The 21,363-nt window shown below is 40.0% G+C and overlaps 1 protein-coding gene across 1 annotated transcript in view; it reads right to left on the bottom strand.

Annotated features, from left to right (window-relative positions):
• The window catches only part of Gyc32E (Guanylyl cyclase at 32E), a 533,171-nt gene that overhangs the window by 100,986 nt on the left and 410,822 nt on the right, over positions 1–21,363 (bottom strand). The window contains exon 12 of the mRNA XM_067149664.2: positions 3,273–3,393. Within this exon, the coding sequence (XP_067005765.2) occupies positions 3,273–3,393 (121 nt within the window). The remainder of the gene's footprint in view (positions 1–3,272; positions 3,394–21,363) is intronic.

Raw genomic sequence — 21,363 nt, forward strand, 5'->3', positions numbered from 1 at the left:
GCGACTGCCCTAAATGCAGATCAGTATTGATTGGTTGATTGATTGAGATAATTAAGACGAAGGACGTGAATGTGTGTGGGAATGGTAGGGGAGGAGTAGAGAGGAATAAAGTTAGCAGAGGGAGTATTGAGTGGAAGGTTGTAGGCAACGCAAAGTGCATGTCTCCCAAGTTTGAGCAGTTGGATGTATTGTCGAACGTCAGCAGTAATCCAGGCGAGTGAGGCATAGATAACAATGGGACGGATAAAGGATTTATGGACATTAATGATCTGGGATGGAGTGAGGCCCCATGTACACGCAGTAAGCATACGGAGGGGCCAAAATCGGTAATAGGCTTGCTTATAAACTGTACCAAGGAGGTGGTTCCAACGGAGGTTATTTTAGAATTTGATACCTAAGTATGTTAGTTTCTACTAAGGGGGTGTTATATAATGTCAGTTGGACGCGTTTATGAGGACGGCAGAGACAGGATTTTTTCCGGAAGACGATAAAGTGCATTTTGACAGGATTAACGGAGATATGCCAGCTATTAAACCAGGATTCTAAAAGGTCGAGGTAGGTTTGGAGCTTGTTAGTAAGTGTAGGGGTTGTGTTACAAAGAGGGAGGATCGCAAGATCGTCCGCATATTGGTAGAGACTGAGGGGTGTTCGGGGTGTGGTATATCATAAGTGAAGAGGAGATTGGGGACAATGGACTGCCTTGAGGCATTCCAGAAGTGATGGGGAAGGAATAGGAGGGGGGCATGGTGTATGATAATACATGCAGTACGGGAGAGAAGGTAATTGGAAATAAAGCGAATGAGGGTGAGGGGAAGTGGCAGATATCTGAGCTCATATAGCAGGCCTGAATGCCACACGGTGTGATTTTTCCATAATATTGTGTGTAATTTAGTGTATTCGGAGACTGTTCTCATTTCTTGAGTGACTAATTCCATGAAAAAGAAGTGCCTAAACTGTGTTCTGATTGACAGTGTATTCTATCGTGAAAATATATCTGCAAGCTTTGAACAACTTTAAGTATTTTGGTTAGTACAAAAATGTTATTTTACATTATATATCTGAAATCTTTCCTGCTCCTGCCTTCCTTTCAAATGCCATGTTGCTCATACAGTAGGGCGGGTGAGGCCAGTAACGAGTGTGACCGAATATAGCCGATTTTGAACGATGCAGGCACCACACTTGCCAGCAGCTAGACGTAAGTGTACATGGATCTTGACATTTTCAAATGATCTAGCCAACATAGTGCAACTTACAATTAACCGTGCCTGAATACTGGTTTGGCTAAGTAGACACCCACCATTTCAAGAGTTTTTCCCTGTGCTTTATTAATGGTACAGTCGACTTGATACCTTCCCGTCTGTGAGTACGTAGACTGTTTTCTCTTAGTAGCATGTAAGTTATTAGGAACGTTCTGTCATCTGACGAGTACCGGTATATTCAGAAGCTGGAAAAGGTCAGAGAATCAAAGAGTAACTAGTAGAGAATAGTACTAATCCGTCATCAGAGGAAGTGTATACTCTCTGGCTTGACAGGTAGTAATCAAACATGGCTGCATGCAATGTTATTACTAAGGATGAAAATTACACATCAGAATATTAATGAAAGTGTTAGTCGCTTAGCAACCTGATAAGTACAGAATGTAGTTGCAGGTTAGGGTAAGCCTTTGCCTGCAATTATTGGAGTGATCATTTAATGATTTGATTTTATGATTACTCAAAGTTGGCTGAACTTAGAGACCTATCAGTGTCTCAGGTAATTCCGGAGAGAATGAAACATCAATGAAGCAAATCGGTCCAGTAAGACAGACGGATTTGCCAAACCTGTTTTTACTAAACTTTTTTTAATATATAGATATTTAAATTTTAATAATGTAATTGAGGTTCATAATACTTCTGGACAACAATGCATTGTTTAGATAGAGTTGTTATCTGCATGAATTCTCTTGGTCCATGGTGACATCTCCTGGCATTTCTATTGTTGTACATTTCCTTCTTCAGGCGGGCTTTCGCCTTTGTTGATAATATCACCAACTCTCATTCACTAACATGTTTATGCAACATAAACCATATGCACATGATTTTATTTATTTAGTTATGACACATGTCCGTAACAGAGTTGCACTCCAATTACAACAGATATTACAAAACACAGTACAATAATATATATTGCAAAACAGAAAAAGGTCACAAAAAATTAACAAAAGGTTCAGAAAAATTATTATAAACAAATTTAGAAGAAAAAATGACAAAAACAACAATAGGTTATATAGAGATCAGGATTATTACTTAAAGTGGTGACGATGTGTTTGTAGAAACATTCTGGCTTTTACACATATGTTATATTGTTTAGACAAGATGCTCTGTAAATCTACATCAGCATCTCAAGATGTGATCTCCCTGTTCCAGAATGATGACAACGTGGGTCCTTGGAGCAGGTTGAGGAAAGTTGTTTGTTGTTTGTGTACTGATGGCAAGGCCAGAACGATCATATGCGCTCTTGAAACTACCGACTGACTGTTGCAGATCCTGAGTAATTGATTCCAGAGGTATTTGTACGTGATGAATCACAAAGTATAGCAGCCACGTAAAGAGCAAAGAGAGAAATGCGGAAAACTGACTCCATGTTGCTCGCTTGGCATTTTGTTGGCTGTCCAACCGGGTCTTACGGAATAAAGACGTAACAGTTCATAGCAAACTCTTAGTGTATAAAGTAGCCATCAACACATTGTTACTCCTTGGATGTGAACGCTGGAGCCTGACTGCTGTGACATCAAGAAACTTAAACAGAAACTTTGTTCAGTCTTAAATATCAAATTGGAGAACCATGTCTTCAGAAAGTGGCTCTGTCATTGGACATCCGCTTTGATGGACTGGAGTGACACCATGCTTCCCCACCAATTCCTTTATGGTGAACTTTCCTTAGGCACAACAAACCCGGGACACACTATACCACCTCTGCTGTTGTTGAACTGTCTGAGCAAGAGTATCACACACTCTGTCAGATACAGCCTTGTCCTCCCCGAGGACAATGCTTCACGCTGGAATTGGCTTGTTCAGTGGTCTGAGTGTTAGTGGACTGCAAGTAGGAGCTGGTGACTACAACAATAACTTTAGTGTATTTCATGCTTTGAGAGATGGAAAAACCGAAAGAAAGCAGAGGATGTGCTGGGACAATTGTAAAAAAGGAATCTTGCTCCAGTTCATTGATGCAGTGCAACAGTTATGAAAATGCTGTCATTAAAGTTTATGGATAAAACTAATGGACCTCCTCACCTTTAAATTCATGAAGACCAAAATCAGTGATCTGCAGAACCCATCGGCTGTCCACGAGACAGTTACTGGAGCGAAGGTTTCCATGAGAGATGATCTCGCTGTCGTGCAGGTAGATCATACCCTGGAATTATTATTATTATTAACAAGTACATTGCCACTGGTGGCAGTGGTCACTTACAACAAGCAACTCCATGGAAAGAAAATATTACAACATTCTAAATCCAGCATCATCACATACAACTTAAGTATTTCCAGTGCTTATGATACTATAGAGACAGGAAGATCGGAGCGTCTGAAGAAGTACTGGAAGGACCGCAAAGCCCGAAAAATCCCTTCAAAGAGACTTTAACTGACTAAAGTGATCCTATGTGGTCACAGAAGAAGAAGAAGAAGAAGAAGAAGAAGAAGAAGAAGAAGAAGAAGAAGACAGGAAAGAGACATGGTCCACCTCAATCCAAGGAGTGAATGGATATTACTTAAAAAGTCATCTATAATCCTCCTTCATTCTACTTGTGCTTCAACAGAACAGTACAAGCTAGCAAACTGGACTGTGACTGAATATTTAATGGCATGGTCAGTACAATTTAAATGGCAGTAAAATTGCAATGTGGAAGGCAACTTTTCTCAAGAACAGCAATTGTGGAGAGTTTGGAGATTATCCTGGAAGATCCAGCAGACAGCTCACTGAACTCGGACAAGAATGTCATTGATATTTTGGGACCATTTGAAATCAGATGGGTGGTTAATGAAGATTTTAACTTCATTTTCACACACCAGGCAAATACTGTGGTTGTACCTTAATTAAGGCGACAGCAGCTTCATTCCAACTCCTAGGCCTTTCCTATCCCATTGTCGCGATAAGACCTATCTGTTAAATGGAAATAATAAATATGGTAGTTCAACCTATTCAATACAAGTAAATAAGAGATGTAGAGATTACATTCTTATTTAATTCAAAGTGGAAATGGTACCGGTTTCGACCCCAGTCTGAGTCATCATTAGCCGATTATAACTCGAAAAACAATGCATAAGTAAGAAAGAAGTTAACGGTCAAGTCCACACAATATCAGTTGAAGAGGCGATATAAAAATGACGGGGGTAGGCACTGTCAAATTTAGACGAAGTGGAATGTAAGTCACTTAAAAGAAGTAATGCGTAATCTTCCGAGCATCAGCACGACACACGCAATGTTTGGCACTGTTTCACAATGTTCACGAAAAGCAGAGAACAGTTAAATGAGCCAGACTGCATACACCGTCAGGCACAAAGTCACAACACAATCCAAATATGAAGATCTAAAGTCATGAAGAAACCGAAGACGAGCAGCTCAACCGAAGTAACTTGCAAGCTCCAGAAGATCAGAAGGAATTCCTTCAAACTCCGTCAGCGTATGAAACTACAGCACTTGGACGTTGTAAACACCGCGCCGATCTTCTGGAGCTTGCAAGTTACTTCGGTTGAGCTGCTCGTCTTCGGCTTCTTCATGACTTTAGATCTTCATATTTGGATTGTGTTGTGACTTTGTGTCTGACAGTGTATGCAGTCTGGCTCATTTAACTGTTCTCTGCTTTTCGTGAACATTGTGAAACAGTGCCAAACATTGCGTGTGCCGTGCTGATGCTCGGAAGGTTACGCATTACTTCTTTTAAGTGACTTACATTCCACTTCGTCTAAATTTGACAGTGCCTACCCCCGTCATTTTTATATCGCCTCTTCAACTGATATTGTGTGGACTTGACCGTTAACTTCTTTCTTACTTATGCATTGTTTTTCGAGTTATAATCAGCTGATGATGACTCAGACTGGGGTCGAAACCGGTACCATTTCCACTTTGAATTAAATAAGAATGTAATCTCTACATCTCTTATTTACTTGTATTGAATAGGTTGAACTACCATATTTATTATTTCCATTTAACTGTGATACTTTTCAATACGGAACAATGAAATTTTTATCTTTAAAGACCTATCTGTGTCGGCGCGATGTAAAGCAAATTGTAAAAATTTTACCGTCATTTGTTTAGAGTAATATACACACATATACCTTAGTGTTCAGTCTACATGCCTCTGTGAATTAAATAAATGCCTCCACAATCCTCTATTTCCAAGTAGGATAATGTCCAGATAAATACCAGTGAATTACTGAAGTTAACCTACAATAATAAAGACATTTCCAAAAAGTTACAAAAATTGAATGCCAGAAAAGCAGCTGGCATTGATAAAATAATAATAATAATAATCGTATGGCCTCAGCTACCATGTGCAGACATTTCAATTTGACGCGATCTGGCTGTCTGCTCGTCAATTTCGACGTTCCGTTTTACTCCAGGCCCCCACTAGATGGCAGGCCGAGTAAACCGAAACTCTCTTGGGCGTCTATGGCTGAGATTTAATTAATTTTGTCGGGTAAACACCAAATGTGTCACCAGAGATCTTTTACATGCCGACATCGTACGACATGGAGTGTCGAATGGACTTTTTTCCGCCCTTCAAAAATCCGACTACCTCTGCCGGGTTTGAACCCGCTATCTTGGGATCCGGAGGCCGACACTCTACCGCTGATCCACAGAGGCAGCTATTGATAAAATTTCCGGGGGGTATATTAAAGGCTATGGGTTGCGATATAGTACCATATCCGAAGTACTTATTTGATTATTGTTTGAATGAAGGAGCTATACCAAATGAATGGAGAGTTGCTATAGGATGATAAACATAAAGCATGCAGGCCAGCCTGCTTGACATGTACTGTTTGTAAGCTTTGATTATATTAGACATGTTCATGAAGTTACTAACTGGTTTCATAGAAGGCAGTTCGGGTTTAGGAAAGGTCAAATGGACTGTATCGCTATTCTCCTATCCAAGGCTATTGATAGGGTAGATCATGGGCGATAACTGTCAAAAATGAGAGTAAGTGCTTCACGTAAATTACCAAGCTCAGAAAATTTTATATTTTAAGGGTAATGTATCACGGAGGAAACACCCAAGGTAGACATGGAATAGGAATTATATCACAGAACAGAAGGGCAAAGAATATTATGAACACCTGTGTAAATTTAAATCTAAGAATTTCATTTTTTGTCCGTATTGAACTGAGAACGTAAGATAGGTAACTTAAAAGGGTCCACCTTTTCAATACAAATAAATGTTATAAGTTTATTTACAACATATATTTACACTTGGAACTAGTTTCGATGCTGTTTGGCGTCATCTTCAGCCAAAATGTGGGAAATAGGCATAGATGTAAGCATGTAGACATTTACGTTATACAAGATGTTACATCAGTGTGATTAAATGAGAGACATGAAATAGTGAATTACATTGTCAGTTTACAAAATGGTCATGAAGGGTGTTCCTCTTCATCTAGCGCCATAGCTTTACCGCCTTAGGTCCCGCAATGAACTGTAAACATCATAGAAACTACCCCCACCCTACACGTAACGTTGCAACAATAGACCACAAACATTAGCACAGTCAACTTCTAAGCTCTCAGAGGAACATCTTACATAATTCGAATTTTGTATTCTTGTCGAGCTGAATATGTTTACTACACCCTCAACAAATGTGATTCTTTTACTACCATGTTCATCTCACACTTGGATTCAGATAATTTATATACATTTGTACAAGTTTAGATATGTTGAGCCCTGTCTCATACTTAAGCTGCGCTTGACCTATATGACATCTGACGAAGAAGTGTCTACAAATTTTAATTCTCTAACTGCCAATTTCACCTTGTAGTTACGAAAAATTGAATATGTAATATGTAATTGAAAATTGGTATTTAACGAGTCCTAACTCGTGTGAGTTATAGCTTTTGTTTCACCCTTCATGGACTGTTTTGAAGTGGCATTACTGAATATCTACAAATTTGAACCTTTACTACCAAGTTCATCTCGCACCATGGGTTCAGATGTCATGTGCATTTTTAAGAGGCTTGATTCTCTTAAATTCTAACTCGTATTTGAACTACACTCGCACCAGTGACATTCAATGAATGAGTGAACGCAGACCTTTATGTGCCAAATTCATTGAGAACCTACAGTTTCGAAGGTATTGCATGTATTTCAGATTTTGCATTTATCGAGTCCAAACTCACGCTGTGCAATTTTGTCTCACCCTTCACAGCTGGTTTTGAATTGACGCTTAGTGAATAAGTGATTTCAATCCCTAACTGCCAAATTTCATCTCAACCTAAAATATTTTTAAAATGTTATGTGCATTTTTGAGACGATTGTGTTTGTTAAATCTAACCTATGTTTTGTACTACACTCGCGGCAGGCAACATTCAATGGAAGTGTGTCTGAGATAATTTGAATCTCCAATACCAATTTCATCTCAAATTTCCGTGTGGTTTCGTTGCAGTTTATATGTCTTTTAAGTGATTATGTTTTTGAACCCTAACTCATGTTTATACAATTTTGACTTACCCTTCATGACCATTTTGTAAACTTGCAATGTAATTCATTATTTCATGCCTCTCATTTAATCACACTGATGTAACATCTTGTATAACGTAAATGTCTACATGCTTACATCTATGCCTATTTCCCACATTTTGGCTGAAGATGACGCCAAACAGCGTCTAAACTAGTTCCAAGTGTAAATATATGTTGTAAATAAACTTATAACATTTATTTGTATTGAAAAGGTGGACCCTTTTAAGTTTCCTATCTTACACCTGTGTAAATTGACTTGTAATGATAATAACTGCAGCTACACTTGTCACTCTAGTAATTATACAGGACATGAAGACTGCAAACACATAGACGAACCAGTAAAACTAATGAAAGACAAGGTAATGGTAGACTTCAGTGGCAGACAAATGACAGCGGAGTATGAGGAACATGACAACACAACTACCGGTGACGACAATCGACTGGTTAAAAGGAGAGATGTAGGCAGTGATCATGTAGCCAAGTGTAACCTAAGACTTCGAGGAATGCAAAGTGACAGAATATTGAAAAATAGAAAGATCCTACAATGAGAGAAGAATATGCAACAAAAAGTAACATCCTGGCAGGAAGTGCTATCGGCACCCTTGTTCTACCCGAAAAAGTCCTGGATGACAGACACAGTAATTAGTAGGTGCTTACTTTGAATTTGAAAGTTAAATGTTGATTTTCAGAAAATATGTGCTAGTTCATAATAATTAACTCTTAGAGGGCGGAATTGAATATATTAAATGGTCAGACATTGGCGCAAGTGTGATAACAGGCATAACTTGAAAAGAGTATTCTCTTACCCGTGGGTAACTAATTTAGACATCGAGCTTGAATTATGATTATTATTGTTATTATTACTTTACAATTATTATTATTATTATTATTATTATTATTATTATTATTATTATTATTATTATTATTATTATTATTATTATTATTATTATTATTGTGGTTTAGTGGATCAGCAGAGGTGAAAGAAGGTGCCAGGGTGAATGGGTCTAACTACCAAAATCAAAGTTAATTTAAAACTGTAACAAGGTTATATTTTTTCCTCTTCTTTTTTTGAACAGCAAGAAACAATGCAATAGGTACAAGTAGCAAAAATTAACTCTAGGAAAGATAAGATTGGTAGTATAAACAGAATTGGGCTTCAAGCCCTCCCTTTACATTTTCGGAGTTCTCAACTCACAAACACATATTTACCAAAGGACAGAAAACCCCTAATACCTGGAGCACTTGCTCCCAACTTTGAACCTCAAGCCTCCCAGAGGCACTATTACACACTGGAAAAGAGCTAACACGCTCTCAGTTTTTCACGCCTATTCAAGGCAATATCAGACTTGACCATTGATTGCCATCAAGGCACGACTTACAACAATGACACGGGGGGGGTATCTTGTACCCATTCTACTGGGCTTTAGCAGGAAAAGAACAGGTTAAATAAATGGCCCGGAATACCAAACAGAATGGAGCCGTATACTTGCACTCCTAAATACACATTTTAAAACCTAAAAGGCACTAGGCCGATGAAACAGGGGCTATTCGCAAACTATGGAGGTGACTCGTATAAGGAAACAATTTAAAACATTCTGAAAAAGAAGATAATCAGTTACCAAAATGTAGTCACCTCAAAAGAATATGAAGGGATAGCTCGAGAGGGTAAATCACTCTCTATCCCCGAATTACAGTTACCAGTTTACTTAAGTTTTTACATAAACTGGTAGAAATTTACATATTTGTAAAGATGGGTTACATGGTAAAGGTTTCGGACCTTTCCCGCGGGTTAAACTGCTGAGCTAGCAAGAAATAAAGATGTTAAGCGGCCATTACCTTACTGAAGAACTGCTGCCTGATAGAAGAGGCGCTCCTTGCCTCCTGCTACACGTCCATACACTAGGTTAGATGTTGATGAAGTGGCCGAGAGGCAAGAAAATAAGCAGGTTTTAACCCTCGGGGAAGGTTCAAGACCTTTCATGAATGATCAAGACACACCCACTGAGTTTTATTGGTTAACATCAAAAGGTACACACAAAATCGAAGAAGAAATATGGGATTGGCTGAAAATTAATTACAGAAATTATTGATTGGTTAACTTCGAAACTGGCGGAAGGAAAAGATAAATATTGCCAAACCAAGAATGAATGAACAAAATTTAGTAAAGAAAAAACTGATGAATACAAAATTTCTTCAAATAAAGTTCCTTCACTTCGCACCAGGGTGCTTGATCATAGTTATTTAGTAGAGACATCTATGAGAGAATGTCCACACTTCTTGATAAACAAGTCGAAATTCACACAGTGACATCTTCAGAGGAAAAATTTAAGTTGGTCTCGTTCCAAGTTCAGTGTTTCTCCAGTAGAGGAGTTCTAATTGGCGCAAGATTTAAATGTGCAACGTAGAGGTGTACCACCGGGTACAGGCCTCCCCCCGCAAATGTCCTTCCCAGAGGGGACACAGAAGAATTTTTGAAAAAATATTATCATATGTTGAAGAAAATAACTAATTATTTGCAGATAGATTTGTGGAAGAATATGGACGAGACATTAAGAATTTCCAAAGTCTTTTAACATGGATTTGTAGAAGAATTTTGAAGAACGTTAAATTTCTTTTTCAAAGTAGATAGGTAGGAGTTAGTTGAACTCCGGCTTGAGAGTGTCTTAGTTGTTGTATACGTTTGAAATACATGCTGTTCATTTTGACGGCAAGTCCTGCCGCCGCTGCCGGTATCCAGTCGAGGTCGCCCGGACCCCTCAAGTACCCTGAGATACACCTCTCCCGCTACTATGAGACGGGTAGTCGTAGTGAAGGACGCCGCAGATCAAAGGTATATGTACAGTCCCCAGATGAGCTGGCGGCCGGTGCGCCGTACTTCAGCCTTTGCCGGGAGATGGACTCCGACGCGTCGTACACAAGAAGACATCACGGGAGTGGAGTGGGCCCGTACCCCACCTCGGTGGCTGTACTGCGACGAACGGCTGCGGGGCACTGAAACAGTCAGATCTCGGCGGCAGAATTTGTTGGTGACTTGTTATTTTGGGGTACGATCTTTGTTGGTGAGGCTGAGGGGCCTGCGGCGTGGAAAATTTTAGCCACAGGAGTTTTTTTCAGGGGGCGGGGGCTTGGTAATGGCCGCAAGGGAAAGGACAGCAGAATAACCAGAGAGGAAGATCGTACATAAGTATACAGAGCAGAAAAGGGAACAAAGAGCAGAAGGCCTAAAATTTAGGGAAAAAAAAAAACCTTCAGAGTTCCAGCAAAGTTTAGTGGCTAAGTTAACAAAGATATTACACAGGCTTAATCTGTGAAATATGGACCCTAAAGATCCTCTCGGTGGCTGGATTGCTCACCAACAATGTAACAGGAGTCAGGAAATCTAAAATGATGCACGGACCATGAAATCTGGGGGCAAGCTTAGATTGGCGAGCCTCCCTCCACGAACATATCTTTCCCTAACCTTTTCATGAGAAACTTTAAGATTGGCCTTAGCCTTCTTCCAGAGATCTCTAATATTAACGGGATCTATTTTCTCAGGTAGAATATCATTAAGTGACCAAAGGTTAGAGAGCAGCGCGTTAGGCACAAATTTAAACATCAAGGAAGCAGGAGTGAACTTTTGGGACTCATGAACAGCCGAATTCAAAGGGAAGGCCAACCAATGCAGGGACGTGTCCCATCTGGAATGATCTTCATGATGATAGGCAATTAGAGTCGATCTCAGATTACGATTGACCCGCTCCGCCAGAGATGGTTGAGATAATTCGCCGAAGTAGTTACATGGGAGATGGACAAAGCGAAACAGAATTTACGGAAAAGATTGGAGATAAATGCCTTAGCATTATCAGAAACTATGTATTAACATGGACCAAAAGAAGCAAAGATGGCATTTAAACAAGCAATGGTGGACTGAGCGGTAGCCAGCTTAGTCGCAAATAACCAGGAAAATAGAGTGAAACCATCTACACACACGAGAATGAATTTATTAGCATTCCCCTTTGATTGGGGGAAGGGTCCTACGTAGTCGATGTAGAGGCGTTCCATGGGGCGCGACGCTTGATGAGAAGATAGTAGCCCTAGCTTAGTGGGCAAGGTGGGCTTACTAAGTAAAATAGATTTACAAGCTTTTACCAATTCACGAATTTCACCGTCCATACCTTTCCAAATGAACATTTCTCGGATCTTTCCTCGGGTTTTGAAGATGCCTAAATGCCCCTCCCCCAATGGGGTCTCATGGTAGTACTTGAAGATCGTGGGTACAAGAACAGCTGGAACCACAACTTTCATCTTCTGATCATGCCTCGACGGGCAACATAAAACCCCATTCCTCAACACATAAGGGACGACATGTTCCACAGAAGAAAGGGTTTCCATAATAGGAGCCAGCACTGGATCTTCACGTTGATATTTTTCAATATCTCTAAACAATATGGGGGCATCAGTTAAAATGGCATTTACCCCAGGAGGTATGGAGTCGGGAAGTGAAGAACAGTCTTCCTGTTCAGAGGTGTCTACATCATTAGAAAACATACGGCTTAGTCCACAACATTTTCAAACCCTCTTATATGCCTAACATCAAACTGGAAGGCAGAAATTCTGATGGCCCAGCGGGCTATACGACCAGTACGACGTGGCCTAGCTAAGACCCAACTTAAGACTTGGTTATCTGTCTCCACATGTTCCAGATAGAGGCGGAACTTCTCTAGCGCAAATAAGACTGCCAAACGTTCAAGTTCATAGATGTAATACTTGGCCTCTTTGGGCCGATAATGTCCTAGATGCATAGGCGATGGGTCGCCTTCCGAGTTCAGTCTCTTGAAGAAGCACAGCAGCCACCGCCGGCGATGACGCATCGGTTTGAACAATGAATTTTTTTCGAGAAATCAGGCATAGCAAGAACAGGGGCATTACAAAGAGCTAATTTCAGGTCTTCGAAAGCGGCTTTTTGATAAGGCCCCCACTCAAATTTGACGCCTTTACTACGGAGTAAGTTCAAGGGCGCCGCTCTGTTAGCGAAGTTAGGAATACATTTCCTGAAGAAATACACCATGCCGATGAACCTGACAATACCTTTGATGTCCTTGTGTTCTGGAACAATCGATCGAAACGCCATCGGGCGACACAACATGCCCTAGAAATGACATGGAAGGCTTAGCGAAAGCGACCTTAGATAACTTCACAGTTAACCCTGCCTTACGAAGGCGATTGAGGACCTCTTTCAGATGATCTGGATGTTCTTCAAAGGTCTCAGATAATACGACGACATCATCAAGATAATGGTATAAGTAGGCCTACTCGAATTTGATGTCGGAGAGGACCCTACCTAGCAGTCTCGTAAGCACGGCTGCTCCCGTGGGGAGCCCGAAAGGCACGCGGTTGTATTCATACAAGTTCCAATCCGTGGCAAAAGCTGTAAGGTGTTTGGAGTGTTTGGATTCCTCTGCTAGAGGGATTTGGTTACACGCCTGATTAAGGTCTAAGATGGTAAAGAACTTAGCTTTCCGAAACCATGAGAAACAAGAGTGAAGGTCGGGAAGGGGCACAGATTGTAACACCACCTTCCGATTTAACGCCCTACAGTCAATCACTGGCCTGAAGCCACCTTGAGGTTTCGGAACTAGGAAGATAGGCGATGAATACGCCGACTTAGAGGGTCGAATTATACCATCTGTTAGCATTTGATCTATGATCTCCTTCAGAGCCTTCATTTTAGGTGGAGATAACCTATAAGCTGGAAATCGGACTGGAATCGAATCCGCAACCTCAATCTTGTATTCGATAAGGTCATTAACACCAAGAGTATCGGAGAAAACATCTGGAAACGACTGATACAGCTCACGAATACTATCAGACTGCTCCTCAGGTAGATGTCTAAGGTCTAACAACCTCTTATCCTGGATAGGCGAAACACGTGAACATGACACATAACTACATTTAAGCAAAGGAATTTTACAATTACAAGCAAATTTGAAAGTGCACGGCTTGCTCTGAATGTCGACCACAAGACCGGTGTGAGACATGAAATCTGCTCCTAATATAATTTGGTAAGACAAGTGCTTAGCAACAAACAGTTTAATTTTCCAAGTAAATTTAGAAATACGAATTTTGGCGTACAGGAAATCTAAAATTTCTAATGGAGAGGAGTTAGCCGAAACGCATTGAACCGAAGACAAACAATAATCAGAAAATTTACAGACAGACTTTAATTTAGAGTACCATTCAGCCGAAATAATGGAACACACACTGCCCGAATCTAACAGAGCGGTGACGGGTTCATCATTCAATTCAATTTTGAGAAATGGTACAAGTGCGGGGGTATCCGCCGCAATACTAAGACATTCTTTGGGACCTTCGAATGATAAATTAGAAGAGCCCTGACATTTCCCTGAGCTTTGGTCTGGTTTAACAAGGGCTGAGCCTGAAGACGGTGAGCACGCCGACTCAGCCGATGCCACTAGTTACTTTTGATTATTGTCGCTGGTGTATGTTGCTCCAGAAGTTGAGAAGGAGGGGGTGTAATTCTTGGCTATATGGGAAAACGAGCCGCATTTAAAACAGCCTTGGGATGATCTTGCTCCATTCCTTGCCCCGCTAGATTTAACAAAAGGGCACTTGTTCGGAGATGATCTGCCGAACCACAAGCATAACATTTGCGGGTTGTGAAAGTTCGGCGAGGTGGAGGCCGAAAATTACTCGAGGACGGAGGGGGCTCGTTCGCGTCACGTAAGGTGTCGGCATATCTAACTCCTTCGGCTGAGACAGCCATAGCCTCTAATTCAGCAAAGGTTTGAGGACGCGACGCAAAACATAGGTATGACCTGTAGGGAGGAGAAATCCCTTCCACAATGGCCTGAACAATTTGATCTTCTGGGAAATGAAGAGCAAATACCCTAGTGTAAAACTTAATATCTTGGATATCTTGGCGAGGTGGAGGCCGAAAATTACTCGAGGACGGATGGGGCTCGTTCGCGTCACGTAAGGTGTCGGCATATCTAACTCCTTCGGCTGAGACAGCCATAGCCTCTAATTCAGCAAAGGTTTGAGGACGCGACGCAAAACATAGGTATGACCTGTAGGGAGGAGAAATCCCTTCCACAATGGCCTGAACAATTTGATCTTCTGGGAAATGAAGAGCAAATACCCTAGTGTAAAACTTAATATCTTGGATGAAGTCGGCAAGATTTTCATCCAGTCGCTGTACTCTATAATAATACTTTTGTATTAATGACGACCTTGCTCGAGCCGGAATAAAATTTGCCAGAAGGTGTGCATGAAAATCTTCAATAGGATATTGTTCAGATATGGCTCTTACTATTTTGTCTGAGAGGACACCAATAGAAGAAGGACGAATAATCTGAAGTATTTGAGAAGGGGAAAGAGAAAACACTAGAGCGTGATCTTGAAATTCAACTAAAAACCTTAAGAATGCAATGACACCATTAGTAGAAGCAAACTACTGAACCCAGGTGAAGATGTGTCCGACGCTCAGATTCATTTCCTAATGGGGCAGAAGTTTGTTGAGTAGCCACAGATTTTCTACCTTCTTTACCCTTGGGAGAACCCTCCTCATTAGCTGTGTGTTTCACAGGGGCTTGGTCGGTTTTGGGAGTAGCAGACCCAGATAACAATTGACTAACCTTACTGGACATTTTAGAAAGGTGTTCAACAAGAGCACTAGACTCCTTACCCTGAACGTCGTTTAACTTAAGATTCAATAGATCACTAACTCTATGGTAAAAATGGAACAGTGTAGCTTGTACTCTTTTAAGTTGATTTGGAGATAGATCACTTACTTCAAAAAATAACTAACTACGGGTGCTAGCTCAGTAGTGTTGTCCGTGATCGTGGAGAGAGCCTCATCAATATCTGTCTCTCCCAAGTTTGGGATACTAATTGGCATTCCAAGGGATTCTTTAAGCTTGGTGGTATCGGCCGCAACCGTGCCACCAGATTGAACATTTCTAATTGCTAATTCATAAATTAATTCCTCCTTGCGCAAATAGCCGGGATGGAGGACTTCGCGAGGGCTGGACATGATGGCAGAAACTTTACAAAACTTACAATTTTAAAAGATCGGAACAAAAAATTCCAGCTACTGAGAAAATTGTTAGAGTTCAAATCAAAAGCAATGTTTAGCCGTGAAAAGGGGCTTAATTGAGACCAATTCCACCACGCTCTGCTACCACTTGTTACCGTGGTTTAGTGGATCAGCAGAGGTGAAAGAAGGTGCCAGGGTGAATGGGTCTAACTACCAAAATCAAAGTTAATTTAAAACTGTAACAAGGTTATATTTTTTCCTCTTCTTTTTTTGAACAACAAGTAACAATGCTATAGGTACAAGTAGCAAAAATTAACTCTAGGAAAGATAAGATTGGTAGTATAAACAGAACTTGGGCTTCAAGCCCTCCCTTTACATTTTCGGAGTTCTCAGTTCACAAACACATATTTACCAAAGGACAGAAAACCCCTAATACCTGGAGCACTTGCTCCCAACTTTGAACCTCAAGCCTCCCAGAGGCACTATTACACACTGGAAAAGAGTTAACACGCTCTCAGTTTTTCACGCCTATTCAAGGCAATATCAGACTTGACCATTGATTGCCATCAAGGCACGACTTACAACAATGACACGGGGGGTATCTTGTACCCATTCTACTGGGCCTTAGCAGGAAATGAACAGGTTAAATAAATGGCCCGGAATACCAAAAAGAATGGAGGCGTATACTTGCACTCCTAAATACACATTTTAAAACCTAAAAGGCACTAGGCCGATGAAACAGGGGCTATTCGCAAACTATGGAGGTGACTCGTATAAGGAAAAATTTAAAACATTCAGAAAAAGAAGAAAATCAGTTACCAAAACGTAGTCACCTCAAACCAACATGAAGGGATAGCTCGAGAGGGTAAATCACTCTCTATCCCCGAATTACAGTTACCAATTTACTTAAGTTTTTATATAAACTGGTAGAAATTTACATATTTGTAAAGATGGGTAACATGGTAAAGGTTTCGGACCTTTCCCGCGGGTTAAACTGCTGAGCTAGCAAGAAATAAAGATGTTAAGCGGCCATTACCTTACTGAAGAACTGCTGCCTGATAGAAGAGGGCCTTCCCGCCTCCTGCTACACGTTCATACACTAGGTTAGATGTTGATGAAGTGGCCGAGAGGCAAGAAAATCAGCAGGTTTTAACCCTCGAGGAAGGTTCAAGACCTTTCATGAATGATCAAGACACACCCACTGAGTTTTATTGGTTAACATCAAAAGGTACACACAAAATCGAAGAAGAAATATGGGATTGGCTGAAAATTAATTACAGAAATTACTGATTGGTTAACTTCGAAACTGGCGGAAGGAAAAGATAAATATTGCCAAACCAAGAATGAATGAACAAAATTTATTATTACTATTATTATTATTACTATTATTACTATTATTATTATACCGGGCGGTACACCTCTGCCCCGCACATTTACATCTTGCGCCAATTAGGACTCCTCTACAGGAGAAACACAGATCTTGGAACTAAATCTACTTAAACTACTACTCAATCTACTTAAAGTTTTCCTCAGAAGATGTTACCTCCTTAATTTTGTGATTGTGAAGTGTCCAGTACTGTATACAATTCTACGCGTTTTGTTTACCATTTATCAGGAAGTTTGGACTTACGGCAACAGATGTCACTACAAAAACTATGATCATGCACCCTGGCGCGAAGTGAAGGAACTTTATTTGAAGAAATTTTGTTTTCCTAAGTTTGTTCTTTACTAAATTATGTTCGTTCATTTTTGGGTTGGAAATATTGATCTTTTCTTTACGCCAGTTTTGAATTCAGCCAATCCTTAATTTCTGTAAATAATTTCTAACCAATCACGGGTTTCTTCTTCGATTTTGTGTGTAACCTTGTATCCGCCAATAAAAGTAAGAGGGAGTGGCTTGATTATTCATGAAATGTCTCCACCATTCCCCGAGGGTTTATAAACTGCAAATTTTCACGTCTCTTGGCCATTTGATCAACATCTAGCTGAGTGTGTGTATGTGAAGCAGGAGGCGGGTGGTGCGTCTTTCATCAGGCAGCAGTTCGTCAGCAAAGTAATGGCCGTTTAACATATTTATTTCTTGCTAGCTCAGCAGTTTAACCCGCGGAAAAGGTCCGAAACTTTTACCATGTAACCTATTTTTCTAAAAATGTAATTTTCTGCCGGATTATATAAACACTTCATAAAATCTGCAACTGTAATTCGGGGATAGAGAGTGATTTACCCTCTCGAGCTCCCCATCATATTGGTTTGAGGTAACTACGTTTTGTAACTGGTTTTCTTCCTTCCTGTAATGTCTTAAATTATTATTATACGAGCCACCTCCATAGTTTGGGAATAGCCCCTGTTTCATCGGCCTAGTGCCTTTTAGGTGTTAAGAATGTATATTTAGGAGTGCAAGTACACGCATCCATTCAACTCGTTGTTTCGGGCCATTTACTTAACCTGTTCTTTTTCTGCTAAGGCCCAGTAGGTTGGGTACGAGATACCCTCGTTTCATTTGTGTAAATTGTGCCTTGATGGCAAGTAATTGTAAAGTCTGATGTTGCCTTGAATAGGCTTGAAAAGCTGAGAGCGTGTCAGCTCTTTTCTAGTGTTGTAAAAATGTCTCTGGGAGGCTTGACATTGTAAAGTGGGAGCAAGTGCTCCAGGTTAATAGGGGATTTCTGCCCTTGAACAAATTTGGGCGTTGAGCTAGGAGCTCGAAATTGTAAAACTAGGGGCTTGTAGCCCAAGAGAGTTAAAATTCTTGGATCCTTTGTTTTTAGATTGCTATGTCTTTGTAATTTCCCTAAAGTGAAAAGCTATCAAATTTCTATTGTTTTCTGGAAAATATAACCTTTGTTAAAATTTTAAATTAACTTTGACTCTGTAGTTAGACCCATTCATCCCGGCACCTTCTTTCACCTCTGCTGTTCCACATATATCCCGGACCAATTATTCTTATTCTTATTCTTATTATTCTTATTTTTATTTTTATTCTTATTCTTATTCTTATTATTATTATTACTTGTATGAAGTGTACATCCATTTAGTATTAGTATTGTTATTATTTATGTAGTGGAATGATCGTATTGTGTGTGAGGTTATGTCATGAACATGTGTTGTACATAGACATTGATATCAGTTCCGTTAATGTAAATACCTGTAAATTAATATTATAATTTATTCTTACCTGCATATATAAATCATAAACCATAAATTGTGAAACACACTGTAACTTCCAGAATGGTATAGACACTAGAACGTTTAAGAATATTCTATACCTACATTGTAATTTATGTATTGGACACTCTGAAATATTACAGAAGGTACCGGTAGTTTTTTGTAATGTAATTTTTGGAAATCTGGCCAGATATATATAAAGAGACGATCTTGACGGCGAAGTTAGTTACTGTTGAGTTAGGTACTGAAGTTGTGGTTTGGAAGTTGTTGGAAGAGAATTATTGGTAGTAGCACGTGGCTGACATGCCGAGTTAAGGCAGTCTCCACGTTGAATTGATTGGTAGTCATCTGTTTTCAACTGTGTTTCCAAGTGTAACCTCGGTGGTATTCGGTGTCAGTTGTCAACTATTTAACTCTCTTTCTGCCAGGCGGTAGTGCGAGCATCCGCCCTTTAAATTGCCAGAGCCGATCTGGTCGGCCGTTAACAATCCAGTCGGAAGTTGCCAGAGCCGATTACATCGGCCGGCTTAAAATTCTGTGATATACATCATTTTGAGGCAACCTATAGTGACGTGCATACTTTTGTTACAACCTGTAGTAAAGGGGCTACACGTTATTGTGCGCCTGGCCTTGCTTTGGCAGTTCTAAGAGGGTGTTATACCTTTCACAAGAGTCGTTTCCTGTGTTTACAAATACCGCTAACCGGTCAGCAAGAAATTTGCTCCTTGCAGTGAGTGGATTTGTGACAGGAAAATGGTACTGTATGTTGATCACGTGATAATTTTTCAGCAGGTATTGATGACAATGAATTAATGCCGTATTTAGAACAGTGCGTTAACGCGGGTAATTTATGGGATAGCGATAGGGAATTTAGTTCAGAGAGTAGCGACGAAATTATACCGGACACGTCCGCGCAATCATCGCAGCTAAAGAAGAGATGTTTAATTGTGTCTAACAGCACTAAAGCTACTCTGAATATGGTGGTAGATGAAACTAGTGATAACGAATATGATGATGATGTCTCTGGAGAACATTTTGTAGAAATTTGTCCCAATGAATCCGACAACATTCCTCAACCTCCTGTCTCCTTCAAGGAAGTTCTTGGACCTAAACATGCCCTACCGTCTGATTCTCCGCCCATATCACACTTCAATTTACTTTTCACTTACTCTCTGCTAAACCTTATAGTCACATATAGTCCTCTATCATTACCTAAATGCCGGTCTCCGTGGGCCAACTGTAGTGTGCCCGCCTATCACCCGGAGGTCATGGGTTCGATTCCCGCCCAGGTCAAGAATTTTCGCCTGGTCCTGAGGGTTGGTTCGAGGTTCACTCAATCTAAGTGACCGTAAGTGATTGCAATTGAGGAGATATCTGAGGGTGAGAGGGCGACCCCGGTCTGGAAAACCAAGAATAATTACTGAGAGGATCCGTCTCACTGACCATGATTCACCTCATAAACTGCAGGTACCAAACTGAGCAGCGGTCGCTTAGTAGGTCAAAACAAATCACGGTTTTAGTGCCATACATTTCTTAATTTCGTAAATTCTGTTGTATTGTAAAATTATTTTTCTAATATATACTACAACCGAAAACGAGAAACGATTTTTTCTGAAAACAAAAACTATAATATCAACTACTATTGTTTTACTTATTTAATAATTCAGAATTATTTTAATACTGCGTTGTCCGTACGTAGAAAATTTGTTGTCAGTATTTCCCAAACATCGATACATACACTCGAATTTTATCGGTGAGTAAAATTGTCCTGTTTTTATTAGTGACATATGTTTGAATTTTTATTTTTTACGTTTTTATTTTTCTCGTTCAAATTAGTTATTCTATAGAATTGTATTTAGAAATACATTATACATAATTACGTACATTCTTTTGTATCGTAAATTATTTTTTCAAAGTAGATATTGAGAGAGAAAGTGCGAAAATATTTTTCTCTTCCTAAAAGTAAACGTTATCGACAACTATAAATCAACAATAAAACGTCTTTGACTCTTTATATCATTCCAAACCAGTTTCTTATTCTACGTAGTCGATATGTAGAAAATTTCATGCCGGTATTTGCTATACACCGGCAGATATACGCGAATTTTAAAATACATGGATTTCCACTGAAAACGGCCTGGCACTATACAGTAGTAGAGTGGAGGCGGAGCTCTGGCCTCTTCCAGCTGATGGCGAGCGGCCGACCAGATCGGCTCTTGGCTCCAAGAGGGTTATAGATGGTGGCTTTGTTGATATTTTACAAGTGAAGTGTTTTTGTTTTGTGATACTGTGATTAAGGTTATGTGTGTGTTAATTTGTGTATTTATATGAATAAAATTCATTGCACTAACTGATAGCATCTTGTGTGCATCTGTGTGGATATGTTAAAGTCCAGCGTCACTGGCGCATGTAGTAATAAAAATCTCAACAGATGACAGCAAACGTCACTTATA

This window comes from Anabrus simplex, chromosome 6, assembly GCF_040414725.1.
Source record: "Anabrus simplex isolate iqAnaSimp1 chromosome 6, ASM4041472v1, whole genome shotgun sequence".
NCBI lineage: Eukaryota > Metazoa > Arthropoda > Insecta > Orthoptera > Tettigoniidae > Anabrus > Anabrus simplex.